The 16,892-nt window shown below is 36.2% G+C and overlaps 2 protein-coding genes and 1 long non-coding RNA gene across 5 annotated transcripts; 2 read left to right on the top strand and 1 right to left on the bottom strand.

Annotated features, from left to right (window-relative positions):
• The first annotated feature begins 1,582 nt into the window (after window positions 1-1,582).
• LOC110729197 lies at window positions 1,583-2,470 on the top strand. Its single transcript, XR_002512829.1, has 2 exons — window positions 1,583-1,978; window positions 2,057-2,470. It is a non-coding gene; the product is annotated as an uncharacterized LOC110729197 (long non-coding RNA).
• Window positions 2,471-2,613: 143 nt separating this feature from the next.
• On the bottom strand, window positions 2,614-6,868 carry LOC110729179 (translation initiation factor IF-2-like). Its single transcript, XM_021908902.1, has 2 exons — window positions 2,926-6,868; window positions 2,614-2,841 (listed from the first exon to the last, which is right to left on the bottom strand). The coding sequence occupies exons 1-2, from the start codon at window positions 3,484-3,486 to the stop codon at window positions 2,743-2,745; spliced, it is 660 nt and encodes a 219-aa protein (XP_021764594.1). The 5' UTR covers window positions 3,487-6,868; the 3' UTR covers window positions 2,614-2,742.
• A 233-nt stretch (window positions 6,869-7,101) lies between these two features.
• LOC110729151 (polypyrimidine tract-binding protein homolog 2-like) lies at window positions 7,102-16,694 on the top strand. Of its 3 annotated transcripts, XM_021908876.1 has the most exons (11): window positions 7,102-7,253; window positions 8,924-9,146; window positions 9,986-10,195; window positions 11,471-11,533; window positions 11,709-11,782; window positions 12,306-12,401; window positions 12,529-12,586; window positions 13,497-13,601; window positions 13,988-14,069; window positions 15,158-15,270; window positions 15,996-16,694. In XM_021908876.1, the coding sequence occupies exons 2-11, from the start codon at window positions 8,961-8,963 to the stop codon at window positions 16,377-16,379; spliced, it is 1,371 nt and encodes a 456-aa protein (XP_021764568.1). In that variant the 5' UTR covers window positions 7,102-7,253; window positions 8,924-8,960; the 3' UTR covers window positions 16,380-16,694. The 3 variants fall into 3 exon arrangements, with proteins under 3 accessions (XP_021764568.1, XP_021764576.1, XP_021764582.1); XM_021908884.1 differs by lacking the exons at window positions 7,102-7,253; window positions 8,924-9,146 and adding an exon at window positions 10,336-10,396 and having other exon boundaries at window positions 10,079-10,195; XM_021908890.1 differs by lacking the exons at window positions 7,102-7,253; window positions 8,924-9,146 and adding an exon at window positions 10,339-10,396 and having other exon boundaries at window positions 10,109-10,195.
• The last annotated feature ends 198 nt before the right edge of the window (window positions 16,695-16,892 follow it).

The raw sequence follows: 16,892 nt of genomic DNA, 5'->3' as shown, positions 1-16,892 counted from the left end.
GTGAAAAATCATGGGAATTTGAAAATGAAAGAGTTGTTTAGTTGACAATAAAAAGTGTAAATGAGCGAATTGCAAATTTATGAGAATTGTGACTTCCCACATAACATGGGAAGTTAATTACCCAACCCCCCCTTGGTAAGTCAAAATTCTCATGATTTGCATCTTCCTTCATGCAACCCAAACAATTTTATGCATTTCCTAGGAATTTGATGTAGGTATTAAATTTTCATGAAATACAAATTCCTATGGGAAGTAAATTCCCATAACAACCAAACGACACCTAAATTGTTTAAGATCAGTTTAAAGTAAAAGCTTGCACATTTGGATTTAAGCTTAAGCTCGGTCAAGTTGAAGAAATACGAAGTAGCAGAGTTTAGGGGAGATTGAATAGCGTCTAATTTAGTACCCACACACCTTTTGTACAAACCAATCTAAAACCTAGACCAGATCAACTAGTTTGGACAAGGTTTAGATCTTTGTATAATTTTATTCCTAGATGGTGCTATCGTTGGTAGCTTCAATGGAGGAAGCAAATTGGACACCATTATTAACGTTAGCAAACGGAGTTATGATATGACCTATGTTGTTGGTGATTAAGCAGCTGACAAAACACAAGTATGAGTTAGCTGTTATGACTTAGCACTAGATTGACAAAATATGTTGATCATAAAGATCAACTAGGGCGAGCTTTGATTGCCTTAAGTTGAATTTTAAAATTGATTGAAAAAATGAAAAGCTCAAAAAAGAATTTCCATGATATATTAAAAAATAATTCATAACTCAACAAAGTTCCTTGAAAAACAATCCTTATGGCTTATGCATTGTGAAGCAACAAAAGTACGAGGAAAAAACATTTCATTCAAAATAGTTTTTTATTTTTTTATATTTTTTTGAGAAAAAGGAACGAGATAAATCAACTCAGATCAAACCCTGTCGAGGTCCAAGGACTATGAGGAAAAAAGCTCATACACTTGCATTCGGATTTGTTAATAATATCCTATCTTACCACTAATTCTTTTGCCATGCGTTTGAATTAGTTAATACTATAGTATTCTCATCTTACCACTAAATGAGCCATCGTGCTATGTTAACATAATAAATTAAGATAACACATTACCCTTTCAAGAAAATTTAAAATATTCACAGGACACTTTACTTAACACATTATAGAATTGTAATAGATTTTATGCATAGCACATTATACCTTCAACTCTTCAAGTAATGGTGTGGTGCTTTACATAAGATCTAATTACAATAATCTTGGGTTAGTGGTAAGTTGTTAACACACCGTTTATACGAGTATTTTAGGGATTGAAAAAACACATTATTCAATAACCATCCTATTATGAAGTGTGAAGAAATTTTCTTTATCTATTACTGTAAATTATACAACACTAATCTTTTTTTATTTTATTTTTTTATGGAGTAATTTTATTGGAAAAGGTTGGCTTAAAATAAGCCAACCTTTGTCCGGTTAGCTTAAAATAAGTCAACCTTTTAATTAACTCAAAATAAGTCAAGCTTTACTATAAGACTAATTTTATTAAGCCAATTGACTTTGTTACCTACAACAACAAATAAAATGCGGACGTGGATATAACCGTTGTAGGTTTTCTGATTTTTCCTTCTTTTTTTTTAGTATTTATCTCTTTCCCCTTTATATTCCCCCTCCCCTGCTTCTTATTGTTTTGCGATTAATTCCCAAAAAAATCTCCATCCCCTGCTCCTTATTGTTCTTCGATTAATTCTAAAAAATCCCCCAAAATTACAACCCTTCTCTTCTCACATCCTTCTATTGTAATCTAATCTCAATTTTAGGATAATGCGGCAACATTCATCTGGATCAAGTTCATCTTCAAACTCTAGGGGAGTTGCAGACCCTGTAATTAAATGCAATTGTGGGAGGAATGTTGTGCCAAGGACAGTGAAGAAGGGGGTAAATGTGGGAAGGAAGTTTTATGGCTGCCCATTTTGGCTCGTAAGTATTTCAACTTATTTGTTGTGTTCTGTTTAGGGTTAATGTTGGTTGCTTATGAATTTGTTGTTGGTGTTGTAGGATACTCAGTGTGCAATGTTTAGGTGGATCTCAGACATAAACGATGGTGAAGATGTTTAATATCAGATACTCGAGAGAGACACAACCATTGCTGAATTGGAGCATGAAAAAAAAAATGTTGGAAGAGAAGATAAAGAAATTACAAGTGAAAAAGGAAAATTTAGAGGAATATCTGCAAGAATTTAAGACTGAACTTGGCCAAATTAGGATAGAATTATTGAGGTGCTCAAGGAATGAGAAGAACTTTTCAATGGCACTTCTATTTTCTTGAATTTTCTTTGCGTTTCTTCTTTTCTATTTAAAGTAGATAGTAGTATGTCTGTTGTGTAACAAGAATGTGCAAGTGCCATTGACAGTTATGTTATATGCTTTTCTGCCTTATGGTATTAAATAAAGAGTTGGATTTTGTTGAAATATATTATCATATTCTGCAAATTTGTCAATGCTTATTACAATAAGCATGATTGAATACTTTACTTGTTCAAAAGTTTAGCCATAGCAGCAGTACAGGCAACATAACATTGATGTAAATTACAAAAGTTTAGCCATAGCAGCAATACAGACAACATAACATGATAGTCATTCCAAAATGCTAACATAGAGCTTTGTTCATCAAATAAGATGCAAGGTGAAATACATTACAACCAGATTCACTAATTCATAACTTGAGCACTAGATTTTCTTTGCTATTGAGTGGGTTGATGCAAATTCGAAGTTTGACTTGATTGTGTACCATGCATCTGTGGTTCAGTCACCCTTCTTGCCCTCTTGTTACTCTTAGATGGCTGCATAAACAGGAAAAAAAAATATTGCAAAGCAAACTTAAGTCCAAATGAAATTATAGAGTACTCTTAAAAATCTACACTTACATTTGTTACAACACTGCCATCTGTTGCAAAGTATACTCCAACACCTGCAGGCACTTTTTCTTTACTTCTTCCCCCTCCTATAGCACCTCTCCCACCCCTGGTTGAACTCCCTATTCCACCCCTACCACCTCTTGATCCTTCACCTGTTGTAATCTTTCTTCCTCCTCTTCCTAACTGAGTAGGGTTTGCAATAGAAGTGTGGTGCTGATGTGTGGGAGGAGCAACTGATGATGCAGTTTGTGTGGCAGGGGTAGGTGTTATGATAGATGCAGTTCCAACAGAATGTGTTGGTTTGCCCCTGGGCCTTTTAGGCTGTGGTTCCTTAACAACAGGTGAGTCCTTATTTGGGCATCTTCTTTTACTATGGTCTTTCACCATACAAATGGAACAAGTCATTTCCATACCCACCATGCTTGGTGTTCCAGGTTTTTTAGGAAGTTCATATGGGCCCTTAATCCTATTCTTCCTTGGCCTACCTGGCCCTATTTTTATAGGTGGGGGTCCAAGTTGCACAAAACTCTGGCCACTGCCTCTCCTCACAAGGTGTAATAGAGCCTGCATATGCCTTCAAATACACCTCTCTTTTGTAGCAATCACTTACAAATGATTCAGCATCTCTGTTAGAGAAAAAAATGCAAGAAATAGCATGACAACAAGGGATTCCTAACATATCTCACTTTCTACATGTACAACTCCTTGCCTCCAAATTCACAATCAACTAATCGAAGTAGTACTTAACATTAAAAAGATGATCTGAAGAGGGTAAAACTTCACATTATGCTGCCTTAACCTTCTCTTTTTCTAACCTAGCCTAAACTCTAGAACATAGGCTAGAAGTTGAGTTTTCCGTTGCTTGACTTTTTACAACCAATCGCCGCATTAAAGCTACCCTTATATCCTCTAGCATATGTATGAGATGCTTAGTCCTAGCATTAACTATGTAAGGCGTCAAATGTTTCTGCCATGTTGTTGGTAATGGCATTAGTTCTGATTGAACTATCTAGGAAAGCCCTACAAAAAAGGTTAGGATTGTACCCTTTAAATGCAATAGTTGCATCTGCATTAATCTCAGCTAGCTCATCTAATGCTTCATTGTAGTCTGTAAGACTATAAGATTTGGCTATCTTCCAAAAAAGCAGCTTCATCTCATCACCCCTAAAGCTCTTGTGCCAATGAATGAAGGTGCCTAGCACAATGTCGATGTTCTGCTTTTGGTAAAACCTTTGCAACATCAGTTAGAATAGCCTTCACACGGGTTTCAAAACAACACACAATAGCATATCAAAACAACACACAATATAATCAAGTCATGTTAACACTTGTATAAGAAACTTTTAATATAGTTAAGGTTTGAAACAATAATGTAAGGCAACAAAACAATACCTGATGTTCATCACTAATGATGGCAATTCCAGTTCCATCTTCAAGTCCTAAACATTGCTGTAAGTTGGTGAAGAACCATTCCCAGGAAAGAATATTCTCAGCTTTTATAGCAGCCCAAGCTACTAGATACATCTGGTCATTGGCATCTCGACTTACTGCAGATAGAATTTGACCACCAAGAAAGGTTTTGATGAAGCAAGCATCCACAAAAATCACCTTTCTACATCCCTCTTTCCAACCCTATGCCAACCTTTCATAGCAAGTGAACAATCTCTGAAAACAGGAGGATGGTCTGGTTTGTTCACAACAGTCACCAAATCTAACTTAGTCCTAGGACTAGCAGCCTTCAAAGCCTCTAAATACGTTCCTAACTTCTTGTAGTGATCCTTCATTGACCCATGAAGCATTCCGTGGGCATAATATTTCACTTTGTATGCAAATGCTTTTCCCACAACTACCTTGTATGCTCTCCTAACTGTCTCTTGTATTTCTTTGGCTAGCCAGTGAGGCCTTGATTTGAATACCTCTAACAATTGTTTTGCTACCCATGTGGATTTAAGTTGCCTATTTTTCTTCATGTTTCTATGGCAACTGTGTTTCTCATCCACCCTTTTCACTATATATGTTGCTAATCTTGAATGCTAGGCAGAGTACAAATAGAAGGAACACCCCTAAACACACCTTACCTCTAGTTGTTGCCTCCTATTATTGTTACTGATCACAATGCTTACATCTCTACCTTGCATAATAGCATATTTAGCAACAACATCTTTAAAGTCTCCCCTGGTTGCAAATCTTTGCCCAACTCTCCACCTGAAATTACTGAAATCACTATTAGGATTCACAAGAACCCCCCTCCTTTTCCTGCCCTCACCAGCACCATCTTCACCATTGTCAGGTGTGTGAATTTCCTCATCACCACTATCATATTCACTAACATAACCAGATGCACCAGTTACATTCTCAGTAGGCACTTCTTCTGCAGCTTCTTTAACCTCACATGCATATTTGACAGCCTGATTAGCAATCTCCTTTAACATATTATTGTAATTTCTCACTCTTTCCCTAGTTGTCTTATATTCTTCGTCGCTTGTCTCTGATTCAGTAGCTTCACCCTCATCCTCAAATAACTCATCTTGTTCACTATTCAACTCTAGATCTAGCTCCAAATCATCATCAAACTCACCATCAACATTATAGTCTTTTTTCTAATTAATCATCATCATCATATTCTAGTTGGTAAAGACTATCATCGTCATCACTTTCACTGAACCCTACAAGCTGTTGTATTGTCAAAGGACTTTCTGGTCTGCAGTCTTCCCACTCATACTCCTCAAGTGCAGATCTGTTTTGGTTAGAAGTAGGCTGGGAGATGTGTTTAGGGTTTTGTTGTGTTGTGTGTTCTTTTGCATGACTTTACTGGACAGGATGAGTCAAAATAGATGAGGTGGCAACATCTTTATGGGTTTGTGTTGTCACTTTATGTGAGTTGGAGTCAAGAGTGGGCAGTTTTTTTTCTTGGACTAGATCTAGTTAGGACTAATAATAATGGTAAGGTCCTCTTGGGTGTTAATTTTTTAATTGATAAAGGCTGGGAGATTAGGGCATTTAAGGGTGCTAATATTTTAGACTCAAAAGGCTTCTCCATAGGGGCAATTTCAAGTTGTATTTCACAGTGCAAAACATATACATCTTCATCTTCATCCATTCCAAGAACATCTTCATCACTCACAGCCTTCGTTAACCTAGTTGTCAAACTCATCCCATGCACCAAGTAAAAAATCCCACCTATTAATTCATAATCCCCACACTTCTTAGCTAAGTCAATTAAATCAAAATAACAAAGCTCATCTGGATCAATGTCATAAGTCTTTCCCTTCCCTCCCATGTAAACTAATTCCCCATTAATAACATGTTTAAAACTTCCACCATGCCAAAATCGTACAGAGATTATATCAAATACTCCCATCTATCTCCCCTATAATTAACCAAAAAACGCATACAATTATGCCAGTAATGACAACAATCATCACAATATTTCAACCCAATTCAAAACATAATCAAATGCCTAAATCATGTTCGCAATTAAGCCAAATTTCAATTCCAATTTCAAATACATCGTGCTAATATCAATTATAGAAATTCAGAGCAAATAGCAATTTTGAACTACTGGCAATTTCGAAGCAAAGGTTTAATCTTCCCAATTCATCACCATTATCATAATTTCAAAAAAAAAAAGGAATAAGCTAGGGTTTACAATTCATATTTGTAATTGTACAATAACCGTACAATATGGAGATGACCTCTTGCAGTAGTTGCCAATTGGGGAAATGCGATGTCCTCTTCGTCTTCAAAAAGCGGCTTTTTTTCCCTTCTCATACAAGCTTACGTCCTTTGCAGTACTATTATGGTTGAAGCTTAGTAATGGCGGGTGACAGAGTGAAAGGGAGAGGGTAGTTGAGGGTCTCAATTAATGATTTAATGTTTGAGAGGGAAATGGAGTGTCTTTCGAAACTAATTACCTCCTTTCTTTTCTTTTAATCGGTTACCAGTCAACTGGCTTAATAAAATTAGTGTTATAGTAAAGTTTGACTTATTTTGAATTAATTAAAAGATTGACTTATTTTAAGCTAATCGGGCAATGATTGGCTTATTTTTTGACAAAGTTTCCGATTTTATTTAGAATGTGTTTTTACACTTTACGAGGATTTATCCTCAAAATACAATGATAACCGTTGATCTAATTAGATCTAACGGTTGACATTATATGATGCGTTTCATTAATCTTCATCCTCCCATGTTTTCATTTTTATTTTATTTCTATTTGGAGGTTCTCACTTTTACGCTGCGTCTCTTTATCTCTCTCTCCTCCATTGAACCGCACTCTGAATTCTCCATTGAAGCAGCTGCTGAGCTTATTCTCCTCCATTGAAGCAACTTCTGAGGTATGATGTTTTGTTCCAATTTCTTTAATAATCGAATTCCAAATTCACAATCTAGGGTTTAATTTCTTACTGTCGTAAATTAATTGTCAGTATTGTCAATTTAGGGTTCTTCAAAGGCAATTAAATTATTGTTTATAATTTCTGAAGTTATGAAAGATTATAACGAGTGAATTTGGTGCTAGAATTTTGCTATGTGCAATTAAGTTAGATTGCGAGAAGAATTTTATTTGATCTTCTGATCCTAATCTGATTCGGTTGCTAACGTGTTGCACTTTTTGACCCTAATCTAGCCCACGAGCTGAGCCAAAAATATTTGAGGCAATTCGAGCTTCGAGCCGAGCCTGTCTATTACGAGTATATTGTAGCTCGATCCTATGATTATTCGGGCTTGGCTTGAAGGTTTAGCTCGCCTAATATTTGATTATACACTCCACATGATTGCATGAGAAAATGGATTGTTGAATTATATTCTTCATTGATAGGATATGCAATACTATGGTTTTATTCTATATTATGATAGGATATTTGTATGGGTTTGAATATATCACTACACAGTGAAAATTATGACGGAAATTAAGGAAAAATTTTCACTTGGAGGTTTTAATATAAGTCACTTTGAATTATATTGTTTTCAAAATAAATTAAGTTATTGCAATATACATCCTTATAATAACTTTTAAATCTAATATTGAGACCTCTTTCAAGTTTTATGAATCGAGCTTGAGAATAATGTCATAAAATCTCAAATTTACCATCTGTCTTTTATCCATTAAAAAAAAAAAAAAACAAACCATATCGTCCCCATGCTCAGTAAATAACCAGAATCCTCCTTTTTTTTCCTTCTTTTTTTCTTCTAGTAGAGCAGGGCCCATGTTACTTAGATAGTTAGACTCGGCTATAACTCCTATAAGTGTAATACACCGGTATGTGTCCAAGTGATAGGCTCGGACAATTTATGAAAATTTTGCCTAAATTTCGCGAGAAATGAGGTGTCCAAATGTCAAACAAATAACCAGAATCGTCCTCTCGTTCTAGTAGAGCAGGCCTGTTACTTAGACTCGGCTAGAAGTGGAATTCTCCGGTATGTGTCCAAGTGACAGGCATGGACAATTTATGAAAATTTTGCCTAACTCTGGCGAAAAATTTAGTGTCCACGTGTCAAATCAAAGTCCGAATGTTGAGTATCCGCCATGAGGATCATGAGTATTTGAGGTGAAATGAAGAGTTTGAAAAATCATAAATTGGGTATCATAAAAGATTTTTTTTTGCCTAATTTATTTATTATGTTGAATAACACTATCCTTAAGCTGTATAATGGACCTAGTTTGCCTTTCAATATATCATCATTTTGTCAATCAGGACGAAATAATAAATAGTTGATAACTATTCTTCCTCAATTTAGAGTTGTGCGATGTCCAATCGAAGGTCAATTTTTTAGCTTAAAGACTGTTTAATTAAAATATCAAAAATGTGTGGTTTGGAAATTTTGGTAATGAATTTCTTAAAGAAAATGCTGGATATAATGATATTTTGTGAATGCTGCAACCCCCCTACTCCCAAATAAAATGGTAGTAAATGTTTGTCAAACCGGAAATGCTACACATAGCTAATCTGAGTTGGTGATTGATTTAATTTGGAAATTTTCAGCTGTTGTTGACCTTGTGCTGCAGGAGTTTATTGCTGCATCTGTGTGGGGCTACTTGTGTAATGGCATCTGTGTCGAGTCAGCCACAGTTCCGTTACACCCAACCACCATCAAAGGTGCTTCATTTGAGAAACTTGCCTTGGGAATGCACTGAAGAGGAGCTGATTGAATTGGGAAAGCCTTTTGGTAAAGTTGTCAACACAAAGTGCAATGTTGGGGCCAACAAAAATCAAGCGTTCATCGAATTTGTAAGTGCCAATAATATTGCTGTCTTACTATCAACACCAACCTCTCCTGACCATCACCCCCCCCCCCCAACCCCCCACCCACCCACCCACCCACCCAAAACTAAAAGAAGGAAAATGGCATTGTAAAGGAATTTACTTGGTAATAAATAATTAAATATTACTGATAACAAATTGTTTGGACAAGGGCTGATTAGCATTGAAACTTCGTTACTGAGGTGAGATTTAGTAAGTAGCTGATGCTTACCTTCTGTGTGTAATTTTTTTTTATTTTTGTTTTAATTTTATAAGTAAAGCTATCTTGGGGTTTTCAAGGATTACTCGATTAAGGATACGTTCATAGGAACCGGGTTAATCTGTAATTTATTCTTTTGGTTTTAAATGACTGTTTGTCCTCTTTTGCTTGTACTCCTTTATCTGATTATCTGAGCTGTTATCATAATTGAATTTCCCAATAAAGAAAATCTATCTTTTTTAATTGCATTATTGCGATATAGTGTTTATGTGGTCAGAGTATGGTAGATTGATTGGAGTGAAGGATAATGTGGAAATGGAAGCCTGATATCATATTCTAGGTGAACAAAAGATTTTAGTATGATTATATATTGTGCAGACATGACAAATCCTGTGCTTAGTCTTCTGTATTTGTTGTTGAATCTTATGATCAAGTCTCATGAGGTCTTGCTTGAGGAAGCTGGAAAGAAGTTATCATATCCACTTTCTGTCGTGTCAGATTAAGTGGAACATAGACTGGAATTGATGGAGTTTGGTGTGCCCCTATTTGACTGTTAAGTTTGGAGTCTGGATGTCATGATTGATATACATGTTTATTTCTTTTCCAGGCGGACCTTAATCAGGCCATTGCCATGATATCCTACTATGCTTCATCATCAGAACCTGCTCAAATACGGGGAAAAACTGTGTACTTACAGTATTCCAATAGACAAGAAATTGTGAACAATAAGACCACTGCTGACACTGCAGGAAATGTGTTATTGGTTACCATTGAGGGAAATGAAGCTCGGCAAGTCAGTATTGAAGTATTACACTTGGTAAGTCCCACATATGCTCCTCCATGTTATGATATGAGATACAGCTGACTGCAGAGATCCTTGGGGTTAGTTTTTCGGACTAGGCTATAGTTGGTCATACTTAATAAGCCATTTATTTGACATGAGTGTAAATGGATCAGCAGGCCCTTGTCAAGGATATATCTTCGATGGCAGCTTAATGCGTCGGGAGAAAGAGCGCATGTGTGTTTGTCTCCTTTCTCCTTTTCCTAACACTGCCTCTTTCTTCCCTACTTTTCTCCTTCTTTCATCTACCTCTACAGTTCATAAGAGTTATGAGTGCTCATTATGCTGTACTGTTGTGCATCCTCTCTCCTTGTGTGAATGTCCTGTTATATATTTTTTTTAAATTACAGTAATATCCTGATTGATGATAGTAAATCTTGTTAAATTCTTGTACATAGAATATAATTTTAAACGTTCAGTATCATTCTGTTTTGTATACAACCTGGCAACCTGCTACATGTTGTGTTTCTTTAGTTTCTTCGTGCAATATCTTTTTTGCTCTCTATCTTCCTGAAGATTTTGATGTTAAGGCATTGTTTGAAGGATGCCTATGTAGCCCGGTGCCTACTATGTAGACATTTTGATTGGCATATTCTGACTCGATAGTCTGATCTAATATTCTGGAACCTGGTATGGGAACTCAACCTCTGTCATGACTTGGTAATGTTTGGCTGTTACTTGCTGTAGTAATACTTACATTTGCTTAAGATGATTTATTCAGTTGCACTTCATAATGTTCTTAAGCCCTTAAGCATAGGGTTGTATATGTAATGACCTCGAGCTAACTTTTCACCCCAATTTCAAGATTGGTGAGTTTATTTTTAATCCAATAGTGTGCTGATGTGAGCTGAATTTTCTCCTTGATTGCCATTGTTATGGATTTAACAACACCTAGAAGAATTCTTCTAAAGAGGCTTCCTCCTTGGTTGGATCTTGATTCTATGTACATACTATTTGAAGTGCGGACAATTTAGTCTATTATGAGCCAAATGCTAAAGAACAGTGAAAATTTTACTTTCATTGACATCAAATTAGATGCAAGTCTATTTATATTTGTACATCATTAAGCTTTGTAGATTTACTGATGATGAAACCTTTTGTATTGCATTTAAGTATTTTTTGTTCCGGGATTGAGTATATTTGTTCCTTTTCAATACACAAAGAATAGGCTGACGTTATAATTATCTTGATGCTGTTTTCAATCCTATTCTCTAGACATGTTTGTTTCTGAATGAGATATTGCTGATGCAGGTAGTTTCAGCATTTGGATTTGTGCACAAGATTACAACTTTTGAAAAGACAGCTGGATTTCAGGCAAATCTTCTATTTTTTGTTCTTTTTTTATTTCTTCCTCTCTATGCTCCTTTCCTGTAGTTTATCATCCTTTTTCACTGCTGCTGCTGATAGTGGTTATTTAAGAAATCATTGTGCTATTCTGCATGTCTTGCTGAAAATGAAGCCTCACTCTGTTCTCTCTTTCTCCTTGCAGGCGTTGATTCAGTTTTCTGACACAGAAACTGCGTCTTCTGCAAAGAATGCTCTTGATTCAAGAAGCATCCCAAGGTGATTTTGGATTTATTGTGTGGCTTCAGGCGTTGTCCACATTTAGTGGATCTTACACTATGCATGTCAATCCTGTATGCGCTGGAATCAGTTGAAGTTGTGAGAATCCTTCTCGCATCATTTTTCATTGATAGTCTTAGATTCCTGTGTGTGAATATTATGGTAAACCTCCCCCCCCCCCCCCCAATCCCCCACTCACAAAAAAAAAAAAAAAAAGAAAGTAAAAATCTTATCAATTACACTCTAAATTCTTATCTTAATAACTGTGTTGAGATGTGAGGTGTCCACACTTAGGGTCATCCCAAAGGTATATAGCATCTCATGATAGCATATTAGCTGATGGGTGTATGGTGTCCCATACATGCAGTGTTAGTATTTTACGGTCTAGGGTTTCCTTCTCCGTGCTTATGCTTGTCAAGTTGTCAGATTACCTGGCTATATGGTTTACAAAGTTATGAATGAATTTGTCATGTGAAAGTGTATGTTTTTAGTATTGTGGCTGATTTTTTTGCTGTTGACTTAGGTACCTACTTCCAGAGCATGTTGGGCCCTGCACTCTCAGGATAACTTATTCTGCACATACTGATTTGAGCGTCAAATTCCAGAGTCACCGCAGCAGGTAAATTTCTCCTTGCTGTTATTGTTTTATAAAGTGCTGACAGATATTTGACTTTATTACTTTTACTGTCTCAATTATAGTATCTCTTTTGTGAACAATAATTTATTATCGATCTGTGTTTTTTTAGGGATTACACTAATCCATACCTTCCGGTTGCCCCATCTGCTATAGATGCAGCTGGTCAGGTAAGGCATACAATCTTGAACTTTTACCCCCTCTCCCCTCTTTTCCTGGTGATAGGTTTTTTGTTTTTCCTTTCATGGACATTTTACGTTCGTCTAAAAGTGTCCTGGTTCAGAGAACTATTGCTTCTGTCCCGAAATAAACTTCCACGTTGCTAGTTAAGTTGTCTTGAAAATAATTCGCTCTCTTTCAGTTTGGTAAAGTTCACTATAATTGTGATTTACCATAGTTGCCCTAAAACAGCTGTAGGGGCGTTTGGCTCACAAGTTAGTATGGGTTTGAAATTTAGAATGAAATCATAGTGGTATCGATTTGGATCTTGATATTAAATACCACGTGTTTGGTAAATATTCTGGAATGATTTTTTTTACTTTTAAAACTCCATACCCTTGGGGGGGTTTGAGGTATGAGTTTTAAATGTAAACACATGGTATGGGTTTTAGTCATTCTAAACCCATACCCTATACCAAAATATTGTGAACCAAACACCTCCTGTGTAGTATGCTTACAGATGTGGAATGAATTGAATAGTTATATTAATCACATAAGCATTCTTAATTGCATGTTTAACACCTTTAAATTGAAAGATATTGATTAATGTTCAAAGTAATTATCATTTGATTTACATGCTGACAATTAGAGCAAGAATTTCTTTAATAACCATTTTTGTGCTTGTGTAGATACTGTTTTCATATGTTTATGTGTACACACACAGAACACTCATACATGTGCTTGTGCTTACACATGCTACTACAACCAGATGTTTCTAGAATCTAGCTAGTTTCATGCATTACAAGGTTGTTGGCTGGAAATCTGTACTTCATGCGGGTGGCAAATTTTTTACTGTTGTATTTATATTTTCTTCCTTCTCTACTCTTATGTTTTGATTGCCAACATTATTCATCTTTGCAGCTTAGTGTGGGTGTGGATGGGAAAAAGCTGGAACCTGAGAGTAATGTACTATTGGCATCCATTGAGAACATGCAGTATGCTGTCACGTTAGATGTCCTACACACGGTATTGTCATTAAATATGGTTATTTACCTTTACAGCCCCTTTGGTAGTCGATAATAAATGGTGGTAATGGGAATGAAGTGTAAGTGTAAATTAGGAAGGAAATTAACCTTGTAATCTCCATGGTACTGCAATTTTATCCTCAAGTATGTGTTTTCTTCATGTTTTTTCATTACCATCCTTTACCACTTGGGAGGAGGTATTAGGTGGGAATGAAAATTTGTAAAGAAAAAATGGTCAATTTGGGGTGAGCTAGCGTTACCATGGGAATGGACTTAGATTTTCCTTACAAATTCATTCACCCATTACCATCATTTATGGCCATCTACCAAACAGACCGTTAGGGTATTGCAGATAGTGTCATTTACTGATTTCGTTCCTTGTTCTAGGTCTTTTCTGCCTTTGGACTTGTGCAAAAGATTGCTATGTTTGAAAAAAATGGAGGGCTGCAAGCTTTGATTCAATACCCTGGTGAGTGCCAAACTTATGGGCTGTATTTCTGTCTATTATGGTTTTCAAGATTTCAACTATGAAAAAAATGTTCAAAAATAGATCTCTAGCTTTTAAGAAGGTTATGATCTTGCTGATGCCTATGTCCATAGCAATGTAAAAGGGCATGCCTTTATGGTTGATAAATTTTCTGGAAATATTCCTTGATAAATTAAATTATGCTGGGCACAGGAAACATCATGGATTTTTATATCATCCATATAACTTGCATGTGGTAAGGAGTTGGAACTTCCTTCTCGTCTCTCCTTCAGCTCTCTTTCTCCTCTTTAGCTTTTCAACTTCTCAATCTCTAACATGAGCCATATAATTTGTTTATCATCTCTGGGGTTCTTGGTGTCATCTCTTTGCCTGAGGCTTCCCTATGCTGCAGCAGTGTGCATTTTCTCAAAAGTAGCTGCTAGTTGCGCTGAGTGGCAGGGGCCAGGGAGTACTCTCTCTCTCTTCTATGGCTCCTTTTCTCTTCTCTGAAAGGATTTCGCTGCTTTTTCTCTCTTCGAAATTCCTGTATGAATCAAGGAACATGCTTTTGTGGTTTCATTATCTAAAGAAGGTTCTATTGAGACTAGCTAGATGAAATTTATACTTATAAATGAGATATCTTGGCAATTTATGGTATAATATTGGAGATACCTATTTTCCTGCTATGGGTTAACATTTTAGAATTTTTGGTCTCCTAGATAGTACACCTAAAAGTGTGTTAGCTATCATTCGTCACTCATTATGTAGCTGTTAAAAATGAAGCTGGAATATAGCATGCATGAAGCTTGCTATCTGGGGAGGAGTGTTTATGTGCTCGGAATCTCTGATGTAAAATAGACCACTAGTTTTGTTGTCTGCTTCTCTCTCTCGCTTGTGTGTGTGTGTGTGTGTGTGTTTTTTTTTTTTTTTTTTTTTTTTTTTGGGGGGGGGGGGGAGGTAGGGGGGTGAAGGCATATTGGCAAAACCAGACAACTTGTCTTTTAACTGCTGCTGATAATATAGTCCTTGTGAATCTTGGGCTACTTAGAAGGATCTGTGCTATGAAAGACTAAACTTTGTGATTTCCACAGATGTTCAGACAGCTGTTGTTGCAAAAGAAGCACTTGAGGGACATTGCATATATGATGGAGGGTTTTGTAAACTCCACCTATCGTATTCACGGCACACTGATTTAAGTATCAAGGTACTGAGTACTACTTTCTCTTTTGAATTGTGTATTAGCAATATTTTCTTTGATAAATTGATACAGCCAACACCGATTACCTCTTTGATTCCATTGTTGGATGTAATTTGGTTATAGGACTTTTTTTAATCATGGGTGTTTTTTTTATTTTATTTTTTTATTTTTATTTTTTTTAAACGTGTTAAAGGATCCTAGTCATCCTACCTATGAAGTTCATATAAAAGAAAAATTATGATGTGCTTATATATTAATAAGTGAGTTCAAAAATCATTTAGGCTACATACTATGCATCTACTTCTAATTCATTCAGGCTACAAACTATGCATCTACTTCTAATTCATTCAGGCTACAAACTATGCATCTAATTCTAATTCCTGCTTGTTCTTTGCTTCTTATATCTCAACATTACTTTAAACCTTTGCTCAATAAACACCCTAGGAAACTGTAGAGTGAAGAGAAATGAGTGAACCTATTGCAGATCCATATATGTTTTATGATGTACTTAAAAGTTCTAATGTTTTTTCCTTGTCAAGAAGGTTTCATTGGATTTGCTTGGCTTGCCATGTGTCATTCGTATATTTTTTTGGAATTGCTTTACTCAAAAGTCACAGTTAGTTTTTGATGTAATTTTAACTTCTGTTACAGTGATGTCCATTTTTAATTTTGCAAGAACTTTTCTTCTTTGATGTGTAAACATTGTTGATTGTGTATGTCTGAAACTCCAGGTAAACAATGACAGAAGCCGAGACTATACAATTCCTATACATGGGGCCATGATTCAACCCTCAATTCTCGGACAACAGCCAACAGGAGGGCCAATGTCGGGAGCTACTGCTGCTCCTTATAATGGTGGGCAATATCCAGGACCACCTCCTTCATCAGGAGGCTGGGCACCACCTCAACATATGCACATGCAGATGCCAATGCAAAATTACCCATACAACATGCCATCTGGACCTGGTGCTGCACCTCCTGGTCCTCCTGGCACCATGCCGCCAGGATCCTTGCCACCAGGGTCAATGCCACTCGAAATGGGACCTGGAACAATGCATATGCAGAACCCAAATGGCTTGCCGCAGCCACCTGCTATGCCTCCATACAGTCAATGACATGATGTGGCTCGAAGACTGACTGGGTTCTACTGAGGTTTTTGGGTTTGGGGAATGTGAGCAAAAAAATCCAGCCTGCCAAATCTCAATTCTTGATTTGTTGAGGGCTTGCTATAATTTCGTTTAGAGTACAAATAACTTTTTATTGTTTGAACTATTTCCTAAATACTTAAAGGTTGAGCTTCTTTGGAACTCTTACTCTATTCTGGTATAAAAAATTCTTTATGCTGCCATGGAAAAAGCTCTGTTTTACTTCATATGCCTTTCGCGATCTTTTTATCTTGGTAAATACTCGTATTTGTTTTAGGTTTGGCATACGAGTAGTACCACATTGGTGCATTGAGGTTTCAATAATTCCACTTTGGTGACCTGTGTATCAAATTTTGTTTTATTTTGATATCCAATGGTTTGGTAATCTCACTTTGGTGCTCGAGATTTTAACTTTTTTCCACTTTCATGCTATAAATACTTGCTCACTTTTGTAACAAAGATCTTTATTTTATCTCACACAAA

The sequence above is a fragment of the Chenopodium quinoa genome, unplaced genomic scaffold, assembly GCF_001683475.1.
Source record: "Chenopodium quinoa cultivar QQ74 unplaced genomic scaffold, ASM168347v1, whole genome shotgun sequence".
Taxonomy (NCBI): Eukaryota; Viridiplantae; Streptophyta; class Magnoliopsida; order Caryophyllales; family Amaranthaceae; genus Chenopodium; species Chenopodium quinoa.
The sequence above is the reverse complement of the archived record's forward strand: the minus strand, read 5'-3'. Positions and strand labels throughout refer to the sequence as shown.